The sequence below is a fragment of the Bombina bombina genome, chromosome 8 (genome assembly GCF_027579735.1).
Source record: "Bombina bombina isolate aBomBom1 chromosome 8, aBomBom1.pri, whole genome shotgun sequence".
NCBI lineage: Eukaryota > Metazoa > Chordata > Amphibia > Anura > Bombinatoridae > Bombina > Bombina bombina.
The window spans coordinates 159,124,403-159,141,468 of record NC_069506.1 but is presented as its reverse complement, the minus strand read 5'-3'; the positions used below and the strand labels follow the sequence as shown (position 1 = coordinate 159,141,468).

The 17,066-nt window shown below is 39.5% G+C and overlaps 1 protein-coding gene across 1 annotated transcript in view; it reads right to left on the bottom strand.

Annotated features, from left to right (window-relative positions):
- Window positions 1-11,670, bottom strand: part of LOC128638607 (beta-2-glycoprotein 1) — a 192,939-nt gene extending 181,269 nt beyond the window's left edge. The window contains exon 1 of the mRNA XM_053690663.1: window positions 11,539-11,670. Within this exon, the coding sequence (XP_053546638.1) occupies window positions 11,539-11,611 (73 nt within the window). The 5' untranslated portion in view covers window positions 11,612-11,670. The remainder of the gene's footprint in view (window positions 1-11,538) is intronic.
- Between the last annotated feature and the right edge of the window lie 5,396 nt (window positions 11,671-17,066).

Below are 17,066 nucleotides of genomic sequence, written 5' to 3'. Positions count from 1 at the left end.
ATTATTTATTTTTACCAGTGAAACCAATATAACATCTCAACATTCACAAATATACATTTCTGACATTCAAAAACAAAACAAAAACAAATCAGTGACCAATATAGCCACCTTTCTTTGCAAGGACACTCAAAAGCCTGCCATCCATGGATTCTGTCAGTGTTTTGATCTGTTCACCATCAACATTGCGTGCAGCAGCAACCACAGCCTCCCAGACACTGTTCAGAGAGGTGTACTGTTTTACCTCCTTGTAAATCTCACATTTGATGATGGACCACAGGTTCTCAATGGGGTTCAGATCAGGTGAACATGGAGGCCATGTCATTAGATTTTCTTCTTTTATACCCTTTCTTGCCAGCCACTCTGTGGAGTACTTGGACGCGTGTGATGGAGCATTGTCCTGCATGAAAATCATGTTTTTCTTGAAGGATGCAGCCTTCTTCCTGTACCACTGCTTGAAGAAGGTGTCTTCCAGAAACTGGCAGTAGGACTGGGAGTTGAGCTTGACTCCATCCTCAACCCGAAAAGGCCCCACAAGCTCATCTTTGATGATACCAGCCCAAACCAGTACTCCACCTCCACCTTGCTGGCGTCTGAATCGGACTGGAGCTATCTGCCCTTTACCAATCCAGCCACGGGCCCATCCATCTGGCCCATCAAGACTCACTCTCATTTCATCAGTCCATAAAACCTTCGAAAAATCAGTCTTGAGATATTTCTTGGCCCAGTCTTGACGTTTCAGCTTGTGTGTCTTGTTCAGTGGTGGTCGTCTTTCAGCCTTTCTTACCTTGGCCATCTCTCTGAGTATTGTACACCTTGTGCTTTTGGGCACTCCAGTGATGTTGCAGCTCTGAAATATGGCCAAACTGGTGGCAAGTGGCATCTTGGCAGCTGCACGCTTGACTTTTCTCAGTTCATGGGCAGTTATTTGGCGCCTTGGTTTTTCCACACGCTTCTTGCGACCCTGTTGACTATTTTGAATGAAACGCTTGATTGTTCGATGATCACGCTTCAGAAGCTTTGCAATTTTAAGAGTGCTGCATCCCTCTGCAAGATATCTCACTATTTTTGACTTTTCTGAGCCTGTCAAGTCCTTCTTTTGACCCATTTTGCCAAAGGAAAGGAAGTTGCCTAATAATTATGCACACCTGACATAGGGTGTTGATGTCATTAGACCACACCCCTTCTCATTACAGAGATGCACATCACCTAATATGCTTAATTGGTAGTAGGCTTTCGAGCCTATACAGCTTGGAGTAAGACAACATGCATAAAGAGGATGATGTGGTCAAAATACTCATTTGCCTAATAATTCTGCACTCCCTGTATATATATATATATATATATATATACACTCATGGTCACCTACATGCCTATTGACCCATAGGGTATGTGTAGAGATAGCATCAAATATGTTAATGGAACCTTTAAGTGACGAGCTATGTAGGGACATAACAAAGGTAGATCAACATAAGAATGGCACAAATTATACATGACACTGCACTGTGTTGATATCTGTGTATATGGAAACTGAACACAATCGGCTAGATCACGAGTTTTGTCGGTAAGGCTGTGCGGCTCTAACGCTCCTTTTTTTTTTTTTTAGTTTTCTTAAGACAACGCTGGTATTACAGGTTTTTTTAAACCTGGCGTTATCTGCAAAAAGGTGAGCGTAGAGCAAAATTTAGCTCCACACCTCACCTCAATACCAGCGTTGCTTACGGTAGCGGTAAGCTGGCTAAAGGTGCTCGTGCACAATTTCCCCATAGGAAACAATGGGGCTGAGCTGGCTGGAAAAAAACCTAACAGCTGCAAAAAAGCAGCGTCCAGCTTCTAACGCAGCCCCATTGTTTCCTATGGGGAAAGAAAAAATATGTCTGCACCTAACACCCTAATATGAACCCCGAGTCTAAACACCCCTAATCTTACACTTATTAAACCCTAATCTGGCACCCCTGACATCGTCGCCACCTGCATTATACTATTAACCCCTAATCTGCCGCTCCGGACACCGCCGCCACCTACATTATATGTATTAACCCCTAATCTGCTGCCCCCAACATCGCCGACACCTACATTATAAATATTAACCCCTAATCTGCCCCCCAACATCCCTGCAACTATATTAAATTAATTAACCCCTAATCTGCCGCCGCCAACGTCGCCGCCACTATAATAAAGTTATTAACCCCTAAACCTAAGTCTAACCCTAACACCCCCCTAATTTAAATATAATTTAAATACATATAAATAAAATAACTACAATTAAATAAATTATTCCTATTTAAAACTAAATCCCTACCTGTAAAATAAACCATAAGATAGCTACAATATAACTAATAGTTACATTGTAGCTCGTTTAGGATTTATATTTATTTTACTGGCAACTTTGTATTTATTTTAACTAGGTACAATAGTTATTAAATAGTTATTAACTATTTAATAGCTACCTAGCTAAAATAATTACAAAATTACCTGTAAAATAAATTCTAACCTAAGTTACAATTACACCTAACACTACACTATCATTAAATAAATTACCTAAACTACCTACAATTAATTACAATTAAATTCAATAAACTAAATTACGGAAAAAAACACTAAATTACAGAAAATAAAAAAATTACAAGAAGTTTAAATTAATTACACCTAATCTAAGCCCCCTAATAAAATAAAAAAGCCCCTTTAAAATAATAAAATGCCCTACCCTATACTAAATTACAAATAGCCCTTAAAAGGGCCTTTTGTGGGGCATTGCCCCAAAGTAATCAGCTCTTTTACCTGAAAAAAAAAAGAATACAATACCCCCCCAACATTACAACCCACACACCCCTACTCTAAAACCCACCCAATACCCCCTTAAAAAACCTAACACTACCCCATTGAAGATCACCCTACCTTGAGCCATCTTCACCCAGCCGGGCACAAGTGGTCATCCGATCCGTCCAGAAGTCTTCATCCGATGGGCCAGAAGAGGACATCCAGACCGGCAGAAGTCTTCATCCTATCCGGGCAGAAGAGGACATCCGGACTGGGAGAAGGCTTCATCCAAGCGGTGTCTTCTATCTTCATCCATCCGACGAGGAGCGACTCCATCTTGAAGACATCCGGCGCGGAGCATCCTTCCAACACGATGAGTAACATTGAACAACGGTTCCTTTAAATGACGTCATCGAAGATGGCGTCCATCGAATTCCGATTGGCTGATAGGATTCTATCATCCAATCGGAATTAAGGTAGGAAAAATCAGATTGGTTGATTTAATCAGCCAATCGGACTGAAGTTCAATCCGATTGGCTGATTGGATCAGCCAATAGAATGCGAGGTCAATTCTATTGGTTGATCCAATCAGCCAATCGGTTTGAACTTCAATCCGATTGGCTGATTAAATCAACCAATCGGATTTTTCCTACCTTAATTCCGATTGGCTGATAGAATCCTATCAGCCAATCGGAACTCGAAGAATGCCATCTTGGATGACGTCATTTAAAGCCATCATTCGTCATTAGTCGTCGTGCTGGAAGGATGCTCCGTGCCGGATGTCTTCAAGATGGAGTCGCTCCCTGTCGGATGGATGAAGATAGAAGATGCCGCTTGGATGAAGCCTTCTTCCGGTCCGGATGTCCTCTTCTGCCCGGATAGGATGAATACTTCTGCCGGTCTGGATGTCCTCTTCTGGCCCATCGGATGAAGATTTCAGGATGGATTGGATGACCACTTGTACCCGGCTGGGTGAAGACGGCTCAAGGTAGGGTGATCTTCAATGGGGTAGTGTTAGGTTTTTTTAAGGGGGTATTGGGTGGGTTTTAGAGTAGGGGTGTGTGGGTGGTGGGTTGTAATGTTGGGGGGTATTGTATTCTTTTTTTTTCAGGTAAAAGAGCTGATTACTTTGGGGCAATGCCCCGCAAAAGGCCCTTTTAAGGGCTATTTGTAATTTAGTATAGGTTAGGGCATTTTATTATTTTGGGGGGCTTTTTTATTTTATTAGGGGGCTTAGATTAGGTGTAATTAGTTTTAACTTCTTGTAATTTTATTTTTATTTTCCGTAATTTAGTGTGGTTTTTTTTTCCGTCATTTAGTTTATTGAATTTAATTGTAATTAATTGTAGGTAGTTTAGGCAATTTATTTAATGATAGTGTAGTGTTAGGTGTAATTGTAACTTAGGTTATTTTACTGGTAATTTTATACTTATTTTAGCTAGGTAGTTATTAAATAGTTAGTAACTATTTAATAACTATTGTACCTAGTTAAAATAAATACAAAGTTGCCTGTGAAATAAATATAAATCCTAAAATAGCTACAATGTAACTATTAGTTATATTGTAGCTATCTTAGGGTTTATTTTATCGGTAAGTATATAGTTTTAAATAGGAATAATTTATTTAATTTTGTTAAATTTATTTAGTTTAAATTAAATTATATTTAAGTTAGGGAGGGTTAGGTTTAGACTTAGGTTTAGGGGTTAATACCTTTAATATAGTAGCGGCAACGTTGGGGGTGGCAGATTAGGGGTTAATAAATGTAAGTAGGTGTCGGCGATGTTAGCGCAGGCAGATTAGGGGTTAATAAAATGTAACTATTGTTTGCAAGGCGGGAGTGCAGCGTTTTAGTGGTTAATACATTTATTAAAGCGGCAGCGATGTCCGGTTGGCACATTAGGGGTTAATAAGTGTAGTTAGATTGCGGCGACGTTGGGGGCAGCAGATTAGGGGTTAATAAAAATAATGTAGGTGTCGGCGATGTTAGGGGCAGCAGATTAGGGGTTCATAGGTATAATGTAGGTGGCGGCGATGTCCGGTCGGCAGATTAGGGGTTAAAAAAATGTATTATAGTTTGCGATGTGGGGGGGCCTCGGTTTAGGGGTTGATTTTTAAATGCGGTAGGAGTCTGGACAGGAGAGGGTCTACCGCTCACTTCTTCCAAGACTCGTAATACCAGCGTTAGTCAAGTCCCATTAAAAAGATAGGGTACACAATTGACGTAAGGGGATTTACGGCAGCCTCGAGTCACAGAAGAAACGTGAGCGGTAGACCCTTTCCTGCCTGACTTGTAATACCTGCGGGCGTTAAAAAGCAGCGTTGGGACCTCTCAACTCTGCTTTTTACCGCTAACGCCAAACTTGTGATCTAGCCAAATATTAGGGGAAATTAATAAACATAAGGGCATATTGTACTATCAAAAATATGACGTGCCTGACACCCTGGTGTTTTACCTTAAAGTGAGAGTGCAAATCCCCTTGCATTGTTTTTATATATATATATATATATATATATATATATATATATATATACTGTATATATATATTTATTTTTTTTATACATAAAAAAAATATTGACGTATAACTACAAATACCTTTATTTTACATTTTTCACACAAAATAATATTACTGTTAAATACAGACATTATTGAATTATTAATTGTACTTTTAATAAATACGTCTGTTTATCTTCATAAAAAAAGGATTTTTGTTTTTTGAACATGACCTTAAAGGGCATTTTGGCTCTTTATACCTAGGAAAGTGAAGCAGAAAGTTGAGTCAGTTAACAGTTGAAAAAGACAACCTAAAAGCTGCTAATCTAGGGCCCGATCCGATATGCAGCGTCACCCGCAAAAGCCGGCGACGCCGAATTTTGCGCGGGTTTGGTATCCTATATATGGCGTAACCTAGAAGTTACGCTCGTATATTTCTGCCTTCGCCCGTAGTTTTTTGGGCCATAGACAGGTATACCAAACCTGCGCAGTTTGGTATCCAATATACAGCGTAAGGACTTACGTGGCGAAAATGGAGAAATCTTACTCCATTTTCACCTCGCCACAAAATGCAGCCGTAGTAAGCCTTACGCTGTCTATTGGAGCCCTGTAACTCCCTAAACTACCTGCAAAATAAAACCTAACACCTAACACATGCGCAATGTCTATCTACCTGTCAACCGCGAACTGCTAAATAAAGCCTAACACCTAACGCATGCGCAATGTCTATCTACCTGTCAACCGCGATCCCCCACCGCAATCCCTAATAAAGTTATTAACCCCTAAACCGCCGCTCCCGGACCCCGCCGCCACCTACATTAAATGTATAACCCCCTAATGTGATCCCCCTACACCGCCGCCACCTACATTACCTACCCCCTAATGTGAGACCTTACACCGCCGCCACCTACATTAACTACCCCCTAATGTGAGACCTTACACCGCCGCCAGATATATTAAAATTATTAACCCCTAATTTAAATCCCCCTACCCCGCCGCCAGCTATATTACATTTATTAACCCCTAATCTAATCCCCCTACACCGCCGCCACCTATATTAAATTAATTAACCCCTAATCTAATCCCCCTATACTGCCGCCACCTATATTACATTTATTAACCCCTAATCTAAATCCCTCTATACCACCGCCACTTATATTACATTTATTAACCCTTAATCTAAATCCCCCTACTCTGCCGCCACCTATATTACATTTATTAACCCATAATCTAATCCCCCTATACCGCCGCCACCTATATTAAATTAATTAACCCCTAAAATACTAAAATATCCCTACCACTAAACCTAAGTCTAACCCTACAAATAGCCCTGAAAAGTAAACAGCTCTATTGCCAGCCCTTAAAAGGGCTTTTTGCTGAGCTTTGCCCCAAAGTAATCAGCACCTTTACCAGCCCTTAAAAGGGCTTTTGGCGGGGCTTTGTCACAAAGTAAACAGCTCTTTTGTCTATAATCTAAATCCCCCTACACCGCCGCCACCTATAATAAATGTATTAACCCCTAATCTAATCCCCCTACACTGCCGCCACCTATATTAAATACATTAACCCCTAATCTAATCCCCCTACACCGCCGCCACCTATATTAACCCTAATTATATTAGGGTTAATATAGTTAATATAGTTATTATATATTACTAAATACTTACCTATAAAATAAACCCTAAGATAGCTACAATATAATTAATAATTACATTGTAGCTATTTTAGGGTTTATATTTATTTTACAGGTAACTTGGTATTTATTTTAACTAGGTACAATAGCTATTAAATAGCTACCTTGTTAAAATAATTACCAATTTACCTGTAAAATAAATCCTAACCTAAGTTACAAATACACCTACACTATCAATAAATTAAATAAACTACAAATCTCTAAACTAAAATACAATTAAATACACTAAACTAAATTAAAAAAACAAACAAACACTAAATTACAAAAAATAAAAAAGATTACAAGAATTTTAAGCTAATTACACCTATTCTAAGCCCCCTAATAAAATAATAAAGCCCCCCAAAATAAAAAAAATTCCCTAGCCTATTCTAAATTACAAAAGTTAACAGCTCTATTACCAGCCCTTAAAAGGGCCTTTTGCGGGGCATTCCCCAAAGTAAACAGCTCTTTTGCCTGTAAAAAAAAACATCAGCCAATAGAATGCGAGCTCAATCTGATTGGCTGATTGGATCAGCCACTCGGATTGAACTTGAATCTGATTGGCTGATTGAATCAGCCAATCAGATTTTGTTACCTTAATTCTGATTGGCTGATAGAATCCTATCAGCCAATCGGAATTCGACGGACGCCATCTTGGATGACGTGATTTAAAGGAAACTTCATTCGTCGTTCAGTCGTCGGGCCAGCTTGATGTTCCGCGTCTGAGGACTGAAGAAAGAAGATTGAAGATTGGAGGAAAACTTCGCCCCGATGGAGGACCTCTTCTTTGCCGCTTTGATGAAGACATCGCCGGGATGGAAGACTTCTTCTTTGCCGCTTGGATGAAGACATCGCCGGATGGAAGACTTCTTCTTTGCCGCTTGGATGAAGACATTGCCCGGATTGGAGGAAGAGGTCGGCCCGGCTGGGTGAAGACGACACAAGGTAGGGAGATCTTCTGGGGCTTAGTGTTAGGTTTTTTTAAGGGGGGTTTGGGTGGGTTTAGAGTAGGGGTATGTGGGTGGTGGGTTTTAATGTTGGGGGGTAGTATTGTGTTTTTTTTTACAGGCAAAAGAGCTGTTGACTTTGGGGCATGCCCCGCAAAAGGCCCTTTTAAGGGCTGGTAATAGAGCTGTTAACTTTTGTAATTTAGAATAGGGTAGGGGCATTTTTTTATTTTGGGGGGCTTTATTATTTTATTAGGGGGCTTAGAATAGGTGTAATTAGCTTAAAATTCTTGTAATCTTTTTTTATTTTTTGTAATTTAGTGTTTGTTTTTAGGGTTTAGGGTTAATATAGTTAATATATATAATATAATAACTATATTAACTATATTAACCCTAATATAATTAGGGTTAATATAGTTAATATAGGTGGCGGCAGTGTAGGGGCATTAGATTAGGGGTTAATGTATTTAATATAGGTGGCGGCGGTGTAGGGGGATTAGATTAGGGGTTAATACATTTATTATTGGTGGCGGCGGTGAAGGGGGATTTAGATTATAGGCAAAAGAGCTGTTTACTTTGTGACAAAGCCCCGCCAAAAGCCCTTTTAAGGGCTGGTAAAAGAGCTGATTACTTTGGGGCAAAGCCCCGCAAAAAGCCCTTTAAGGGCTGGCAATAGAGCTGTTTACTTTGGGGTAATGCCACGCAAAAAGCCCTTTTCAGGGCTATTTGTAGGGTTAGACTTAGGTTTAGTGGTAGGGATAGTTTAGTATTTTAGGGGTTAATTAATTTAATATAGGTGGCGGCGGTATAGGGGGATTAGATTAGGGGTTAATAAATGTAATATAGGTGGAGGCGGTGTAGGGGGATTAGATTATGGGTTAATAAATGTAATATAGGTGGCGGCGGTATAGGGGGATTTAGATTAGGGGTTAATTAATTTAATATAGCTGGCGGCGGGGTAGGGGGATTTAAATTAGGGGTTAATAATTTTAATATAGCTGGCGGCAGGGTAGGGGGATTTAAATTAGGGGTTAATAATTTTAATATAGCTGGCGGCGGGGTAGGAGCTCACATTAGGGGGTAGTTAATGTAGGTGGCGGCGGGGTCCGGGAGTGGCGGTTTAGGGGTTAATAACTTTATTAGGTGCGGTTTAGGGGTTAATACATTTTTTATTATTAGGAGAGTGAGGGGGGATAGCGGATAGAGGGTTAGACGTGTCGGGCTATGTTTGGGAGGCGTGTTAGACAGTACTGGAGATTTTATAACTTAGTCAGGTTTTGTATGCGCCAGCAGTTTCTAAAGTGCCGTAAGTCACTAGCGACTCCAGAAATTTGTACTTATGCAGATTTCTGGACATCACTGGTTTATCCGACTTACGGCACTTTAGCATCTGACGGCGCCGTATATGTGATAGCTCGAGTTGCGAGCTGAAACTACGGGTGGCGGGGGTTCCCTCGCTTGCGCCGCAAACTACGATCTATATCGGATTGCGCCCCTAATTTTTCACAGATTATCATTTGGCTTGCAATGACTTTAGTGAGACACGGAAACTACCTTCCTCTGCATTAATTTTGCAAGAGCCAAATAAAAATCTGACAGCTTTGTGAAATGATGGAAGGTGTTATCTTTCTTGAAAGCCAATGTACCAGCTATCAGCTGGCCAAAAATGCCAAAAATATAAATAAGCTTTTTTTAGCAGATCTGTTTATCAATTCTGTTGAACCTGTTAGTTCTAAACAAGTATTTTTATATTACCAACAAACTTTAGACTGAAACATATGGCTTACAATAGTCAGTGGACTATAGTATCTAATGTAAGAATTGTATCCCCCACTTCTTTATTATGCTTTAGACTGTTTACACTAAAACCTCTCTAGAGTATATAGAGTAACATAAAAATTGTATATATTCTCTCACTCAAGAGATGAATCTCATGTTTGTGAAAAATATGCTGATTCAAATGTCCCACTGATAAGAGTAAAACACATTAAGGTGATGAAGAAAAAATGGTTTTAGTCCATCTTCTGTTTTAGCAGTGAATATAAGATAATCTGTTAATACAGAATTGTATAATAATAAAAAAAGCAGGCTTACACCTAGAACTAGCTATCTAAGCCAAGAGATATCATGTGATTCTGTAATCTCTATACTTGTGTGCTAGACATTTTGAACTGTTTTTGCTCTCTGGACTGAGAGCTTACTAAATATCAACACTGGCTACATGGGATTCCTGAGGGACTTTGGATATTAACTTTAATTGGAATGTTCCTTGTGCTGTTATCAGCAGAATGCACTGTGCTCCAGTTTGCTAGTCTTTAGAGTAATTTGATTGCTCACATTACTATGGAGTCCCTGTAGAGGCGTATTCTGTTGATTAGCACGTTTTAGGCATCTTTAAAATATATTACCAAATAAGCATGCTGTAAAAAAACAATACCCTAGACCAGTGTTTCTCAACCCTTTGGTAGCAAGTACCCCTGTAGACATACATTTTTTTTCTATGTACCCCAACTGTATCACTAATATAATTGATCTTTTACATGAGCAAAAATGGAAATCATGTGTATCAAATGATTTCACAAGCTTGTATCAGATATGTTAATGAAGTAAATATATAGGAATCAGATATTGGTTTTATTTTTTCCAACATTTAATATTTGGCAATATTACAACTGAGAATAATAAACACACAAAACACAGATATGGGGGTCAATATAACATGGTGCGGACAGACATGATCCGCTACAGCGAATCATGTCCGCCACACATCAATAAATGCAGACAGCATACGCTGTCGGTATTTATCATTGCACCAGCAGTTCTTGTGAACTGCTGGTGCAATATCGCCCCCTGCAGATTTGCGGAAAATTGGCCGCTAGCTAGCAGGGGGTGTCAATCAACCCGATCGTATTGAATTGGGTTGATTTTCTGCAATGTCTGGCCGTCGCCTCAGAGCAGGTGGACAGGTTATGGAGCAGTAGTCTTTAGACCGTTGCATCATAACTTGGGTTTCTGGCGAGCCTAAAGGATCGCCAGAAGCACGAGGCATCAAGCTCCATACGGAGCTTGATAAAAAGGCCCCTTATAGTCCATTGATATTAATAATTATATGCAATTAATGTGCTTCTTACATTAATAAAGAGGAAAATAATTATTAGGGTACCATCTCTCTATTTTTATTAACCATTTCATACACAGTTTATCTGTCTCGTTTTACTGTGGCATACTACAGTATGATGCACTTTACCTATTTCACAGTGGTACATTTATCTGCGGGACAGTCAAAATTCTTTAAAATCAAGATTTATGAAGCTTTACTATATAGACATTGTTTTTACTCCATAATATTACAGATATACTACTGAACAATGACATAAATGTTTTGGGGCATTTTTATTACTTCCCTGTTGCTTGCTTATAATTAACTGGTAGTAATTGGTGGTTATGTACATATGTATTATCTCAATAGCTCACTAGATGTGTTCAGCTAGATCAGTGTTGCATTGCTTTTCTGGAGCTGCCTTTAATGGTATATATAAATTATTTAAATTAATTCAAATTCAATTTGGTGGTTTAAACAATTTTAAAGCTGTCTGACATTTAGCAAAACAAAATATTTTATGTAAATGAAGTCCCATCAGTTCGGACACTCCCTAATTCATTTACTGTACCTTGATCAGTGATGACCACGTGCATATGGAGGAGGGCAATGAATGTGCCAATTAAGTACATCTTTCTGATCATATTCCAAATCAGCAAAAGAGGAGCCAACCCGTATCACATCAACTAGACTCGAAGACAGATAAAAGGCTTATATGAACAATTCTGTAGTTCTCAAGCCTGCATTATTTATATATAGACAATATGTTACTGATTAACCAGTTGTGAGTATGCAGCACAAGAACTGTGCCAAAGGCTATGTTTATTATGGGCAACTCATCCTCTTATGTTTGATTTTTGACCTTTACAGAGTGTTAATCTAGGAACAAAAAAAGACATTTAAAAAGGCCAACGTCACATGCTTACATAGGTAAAACTGACTGAGTAATGTTGGTTTGTCTAAAGAATCACATTGTGTAATGTGTTTGCTGAATGATTACAGATAATAAAAGCAATACTTGTAACAAAAAATAATAATAATCAAAGACAAGTTACTCTGATAATTGCAGCAAGGCCCTTCTATTTTCCTCTTATGGTTCATATTACTGCATCACAAGCCCTCTCAGTCCTTTAACACATATTACATCATCATCAAATTACTTTCACTTGTAAAAAAAAGAATGACCTGTTCTTTGTGTAATCTTGGGGATTATCTATGAACAATGCTGAATGCTATATTTTCTTCCAGCTAACGTTTGTGTTCTTGTGGAATTTTTACTTTTCCACAAACATAATGGAACATATATTTCACATTGATTTTTCTGACTCATCATAAATCATTTTACCATTTGCCCTTCAATTATTTTCATCATGCTTGTATTAGATACTACCTCTATTCCTGGGTTTGCTTTACACTGTCTCTGAACTCTGTTGCCAATCTTTCTTGTTACCTGAACTTGCTTTTGTCTACCGGAAGCCTATCTGATTGGGTCATTTTTTTACCTAACCTAGACCTAGATTTCAAGTTTTGCGGTATGGTGCGGTAAGGCTATACAGCTGAAAAATTTGCCATGGCATGTGGAATGGCAGGTCTCCCATATTACAAGTCACTGCGCTACAGCTATACCGCAAGCGTTTTAGCCTGTAGCGCAACTCTCCATTCCGCACTCAAAAAATGACTTTTGAATGTGGGATTTTCATAGCGCCATTGTTGTGCATTCCGGATAAAATGCTTGCATTATAGTCTATACCATCACGATCCATTCCGTGATCTGAGACCAGTAGTTAGGGATTTTGTGAAACAAAAATGTTTCACAAAACTCATAACTAAAATGTTACAAAATACTCTAATACCCAAAAACCACCTATTAACCCCAAAACCGCCACCCTCCCGCTTTGCAAATACAATATTACACCTATTAACCCTTAATCTGCTGCCCACCCACATCGCCAACACTATATAAAGCTATTAACCCCTAAATTGGTGGCCCCCCACATCGCTACTACTATGATAAACCTATTAACCTCTAAACCGCTGGGCCCCCACATCGCTACTACTATAATAAACCTATTAACAACTAAACTGCCGGCCCCCACATCGCTAATACTAAACTAAACCTATTAACCCCTAAACTGCTGGCCTCACATCAGAAAAAACTAAATTAAAATATTAACCCCTAAACCTAACCCCTTTTATATTGGGGTACTGTTGCATTCCTATTGGCTGAAAAATTAAAATCAGCCAATAGGATGAGAACTGTTTAAATCCTATTGGCTGATTTGAACAGACAATAGGATTTAAGCAGCTTTCATCCCATTGACTGATTTAAAATTTATAGTTTAATCTTATTTTTTTTTATTTTACAGGTAAGTTTTTATTTATTTTAAAGATAGTTATATTGTAAAGTTAGGGGGGTATCAAATGGTTCAAATACCGTGAGAGATATATTGTTTTAGGTCTTTTGATATTCTATGTATGTAATGGATATTTTATGTCATCAGAGGGCGCTCTCCCGTTTAGTATAAAAGAGTCATCGGACTTGGCTCCAATATTCAACTTTGAACTAGTTCTATACTTACTTGCCCTTGATAAAGTCCGGCCATGTTCACGGACGAAACGCGTAGGGATTTGTTTTTCAAGGCCTCACAGACAGCTTCATAGCCTGAGGGAGACCCGCTTGCCGGAGGACGCTCCGGATCTTCTATTCACACTGACGTCAGATGCTGTCTGACGGCCAACTTGAGAACTTGGATGTTTTTAGTAGAGCGTAACTCAGACTCTTGCGGGTTCTGACTGCTCTCCATTTGGGGATATGTGACTGCGCTTACCTGAGTGTAAGTTTTTATGTATTATTGTTTTAATTCATTGAATAAACCTTCTAAGTCATTTTGCGCTTCTCTTACTCTTTTGCTCCAAAGTTAGGGGGGTGTTAGGTTTAGGAGTTAATAGTTTATTTTAGTGATTCGCGATGTCGGGGGCCGGTAGTATAGGGGTTAATAGGTTTAGTTTGTATTAGCAGTGAGGGGCCCAGCAGTTTAGGGGTTAATAAATTTATTATAGGAGTAGCAATGCGGGAGGCCGGCGGTTTAGGGGTTAATAGCTTTATATAGTGTTGCCAATGTGGGTGGGCAGCGATTTATGGGTTAATAACTTTATTATAGTGGTAGCGATATGGGGGGCGGCGGTTTAGGGCTTAATATGTTTATTTAGTGTTGGCGATGACGGGGGTGGCGGATTAGGGGTATATGTTAGGGTGTCAGGTTTTAATGTAACTTTCTTTTCCCCATAGACATCAATGGGGATTGCGTTATATAGATCTCCATTCCGCGATTGCAGGTGTTAGTTTTTATTCGCTTTCTCTCCATTGATGCCTATGGGGGAAATCGAGCACAAGCACGTAAAGTCAGGGCTTGGGTTTTGTGCGGTATGGAGCTTAACGTACAAAACTTGTAATGGCAGTGCTATAGAGACTGTGATACCACTCATTTTTTTACGTTATTTACGCAACCGGTTTAGCACACAACTTGTAATCTTGGTGATAGTTTCCTGGAGTCTCTGCTTGATTCTGGGCTTCTGCTTTGAAACTGTCTGTGATCTATTGTGTCTGACCCTTTGCCTGGACAGGCACTGAGTTTTTTATTCCAAATTCTGTTTATTAAGAATATTTTCATTTTACAGAAAAGACCAACAAAGGGGAAAAAACTTACACAGTGGCCACAGTGGTCATAAAACACAAGTTATGAACACTCAAAGTAAATGCGAATATAAACTGACATCTGTTTAGTTCCAGAAACTTACATACAAAAGAGAAAAGAAAAGGGAAATTGACAAAGACAAGACAAGACAAAAAGAAACAAAAGTAAAATCTACCACTAGCAATAAGGTAATAAGAGCTTTTGTGCATTCCACAGGTACATTAAGCCACCTCAGCTGATAATTTAACCAGTCTACACAGAAATATTGACTATCAACCACAAAGTTAGAAATGAATTATTATTTAAAAAAGTCGTCTTCTTGAGTCTGATTCAAAAAGGGGTATTGATCCCACATGTCCTGAGCTAAAATAAAATGATCCCTGGCACCTGATTTATAAGATCTGTATTCTTCGAGTTCCAGGAGGTCCGTAACTCTCTGGCTCCACATTGAAACAGTCGGAGGGGAGGGGGATTTCCAATTTTTAGCAATTAGTGATTTTGCACCATTTAGTAAAAATACGGAATAATATATTGTGAGCCTTGGAGGGAAGTTTAATATGTTTATTAAGGAGGAATATAAGTGGATCTAGAGGTAACTGAGTCTGAAAAATGGTCTCAATTTCCAATGTTATATCCCTCCAGTAATTGTTTATACTATTGCACCACCACCACATATGTCCCATTCCACTGCCAAAATGTCCGCAGCGCCAGCAGCGGTTTCTCAAAGAAGAGTATAGCGTATGTAAATGTCTGGGGGTAAGGTACCAATTATGGAGAATTTTGTACTTCATCTCCACCAGCATAGCCGATGAGGATGATGACTTAGTATTAGTGAATATGGAGGATGCAGTCTGGGGAAGGGTAATTACCCCCAACTCTCTCTCCCATGCCTCAATAGAGCATGGTAGGTTACCTGGGGGGGGGGGGGTTGGGATAAAATTGCATACATTTTTGAGAGGGTGTGCTTATATGGGCCAGACATGGACAGCAATTGTTCCAATTTGGTCATAGGTCTCAACATATTATGTTGTTGCTTGTGTGTCATTATATAGTGATGGGTTTTCCTATAGTTAAACCAATTAACAGCCCATCTATGCCCCAGTTCTTGAAGATTCTTGTGGGAGCGGATGTGTTCCATTGTCCGAGAGATGAGAAACAGTAAGGTCCGGAAAGGGATCCAAGCCTGTAGGGTAAATCCCCAAGTCTGTCAGGGAAAACTCAAGATTATGGATCAGTGAAGTGAGGGGAGAAGGCCTAGAAGAAAGATATGGGTTAGTCTTGTTCGCTATCTATCACTGAGCCATGGTCTCTCTAGTCAATGGGTTACCTATGTCTTTTATCATTTTATCAAAATGGAGGAAACCAGCAAAAGGCTTGCAGGCATATATCTCTGTTAATATATTCCTCTAAAGGCACCCACCTCTTTTGGGCTTTATGGACGCTCCAATCAAGAATCCTCTGAATAAAGATTGTCTGTCTGTACCGTTCTATGTTTGGAACTGCCAGTCCACCATGGATCCTTAAATCTGTCATTAACTTTCTATTTATTATTGGTTGTCGACCCCCCAAATAAAAGAGCTAAATAGCTGTTGTATTTTTATAGTGTAGCGAGGGGGAAGAGGGATAGGAAGAGCCTGCATAATGTACAAAGGTCTAGGGAAGGCAGTCATTTTGACCGCATTAATCCTGCCCATCCAGGATAGATTTCTAGCATGCAGGAGGATAAATCTCGCTCCAATGCCCCTCTGATATTAACATAATTTAGGTTATACACTGATTCCAAGTTGTCAGTAAGAAAAATTCCCAAATATTTTAAAGAATATTTGAATCAACGGAATGGGCACTGTGACATAATTTGAAGGTCTAATTCAGGTGTTAGGGAAACCCCCAAAATTTCCAACTTGGAATAGTTAATAAGAAAATTTGTCAATTTATTAAAAGTGGCCAGTTCCTCTAGTAGGAGGGGGATTGAGTAGCACGGATTGGAGAGAGTAAACAGAACATCGTCGGCAAAGAGAGATAATTTGTAGGTCTCAGGGCCCACCACAATACCCCCAATTCCCTGATTTTGTCTGATCTTGGACGCAAAAGCTTCAAGCAAGCAAATGAACAGTAGAGGGGACAAGGGACACCCCTGTCTCGTACCGTTTGAGATCTTGAAAGGGGAGGAGAGTATTCCATTAAGTGATATACGGGCGCTAGGGGAATTGTATAGCGCAAAAATTCTATGGAGCATGGAGTCTCCTATTCTGAATTTCTGCAGAGTGGCTTTAAGGAATAACCAGCTGACCTGGTCGAAGGCCTTCTCCGCGTCGGTGGAGAGCCAGACCGCGGGGAAACCCTGTGTCTTGGCATGCCAAAGGAGATGTAAATTCCAGACTGTATGGTCCTTTGCCTCTCGACT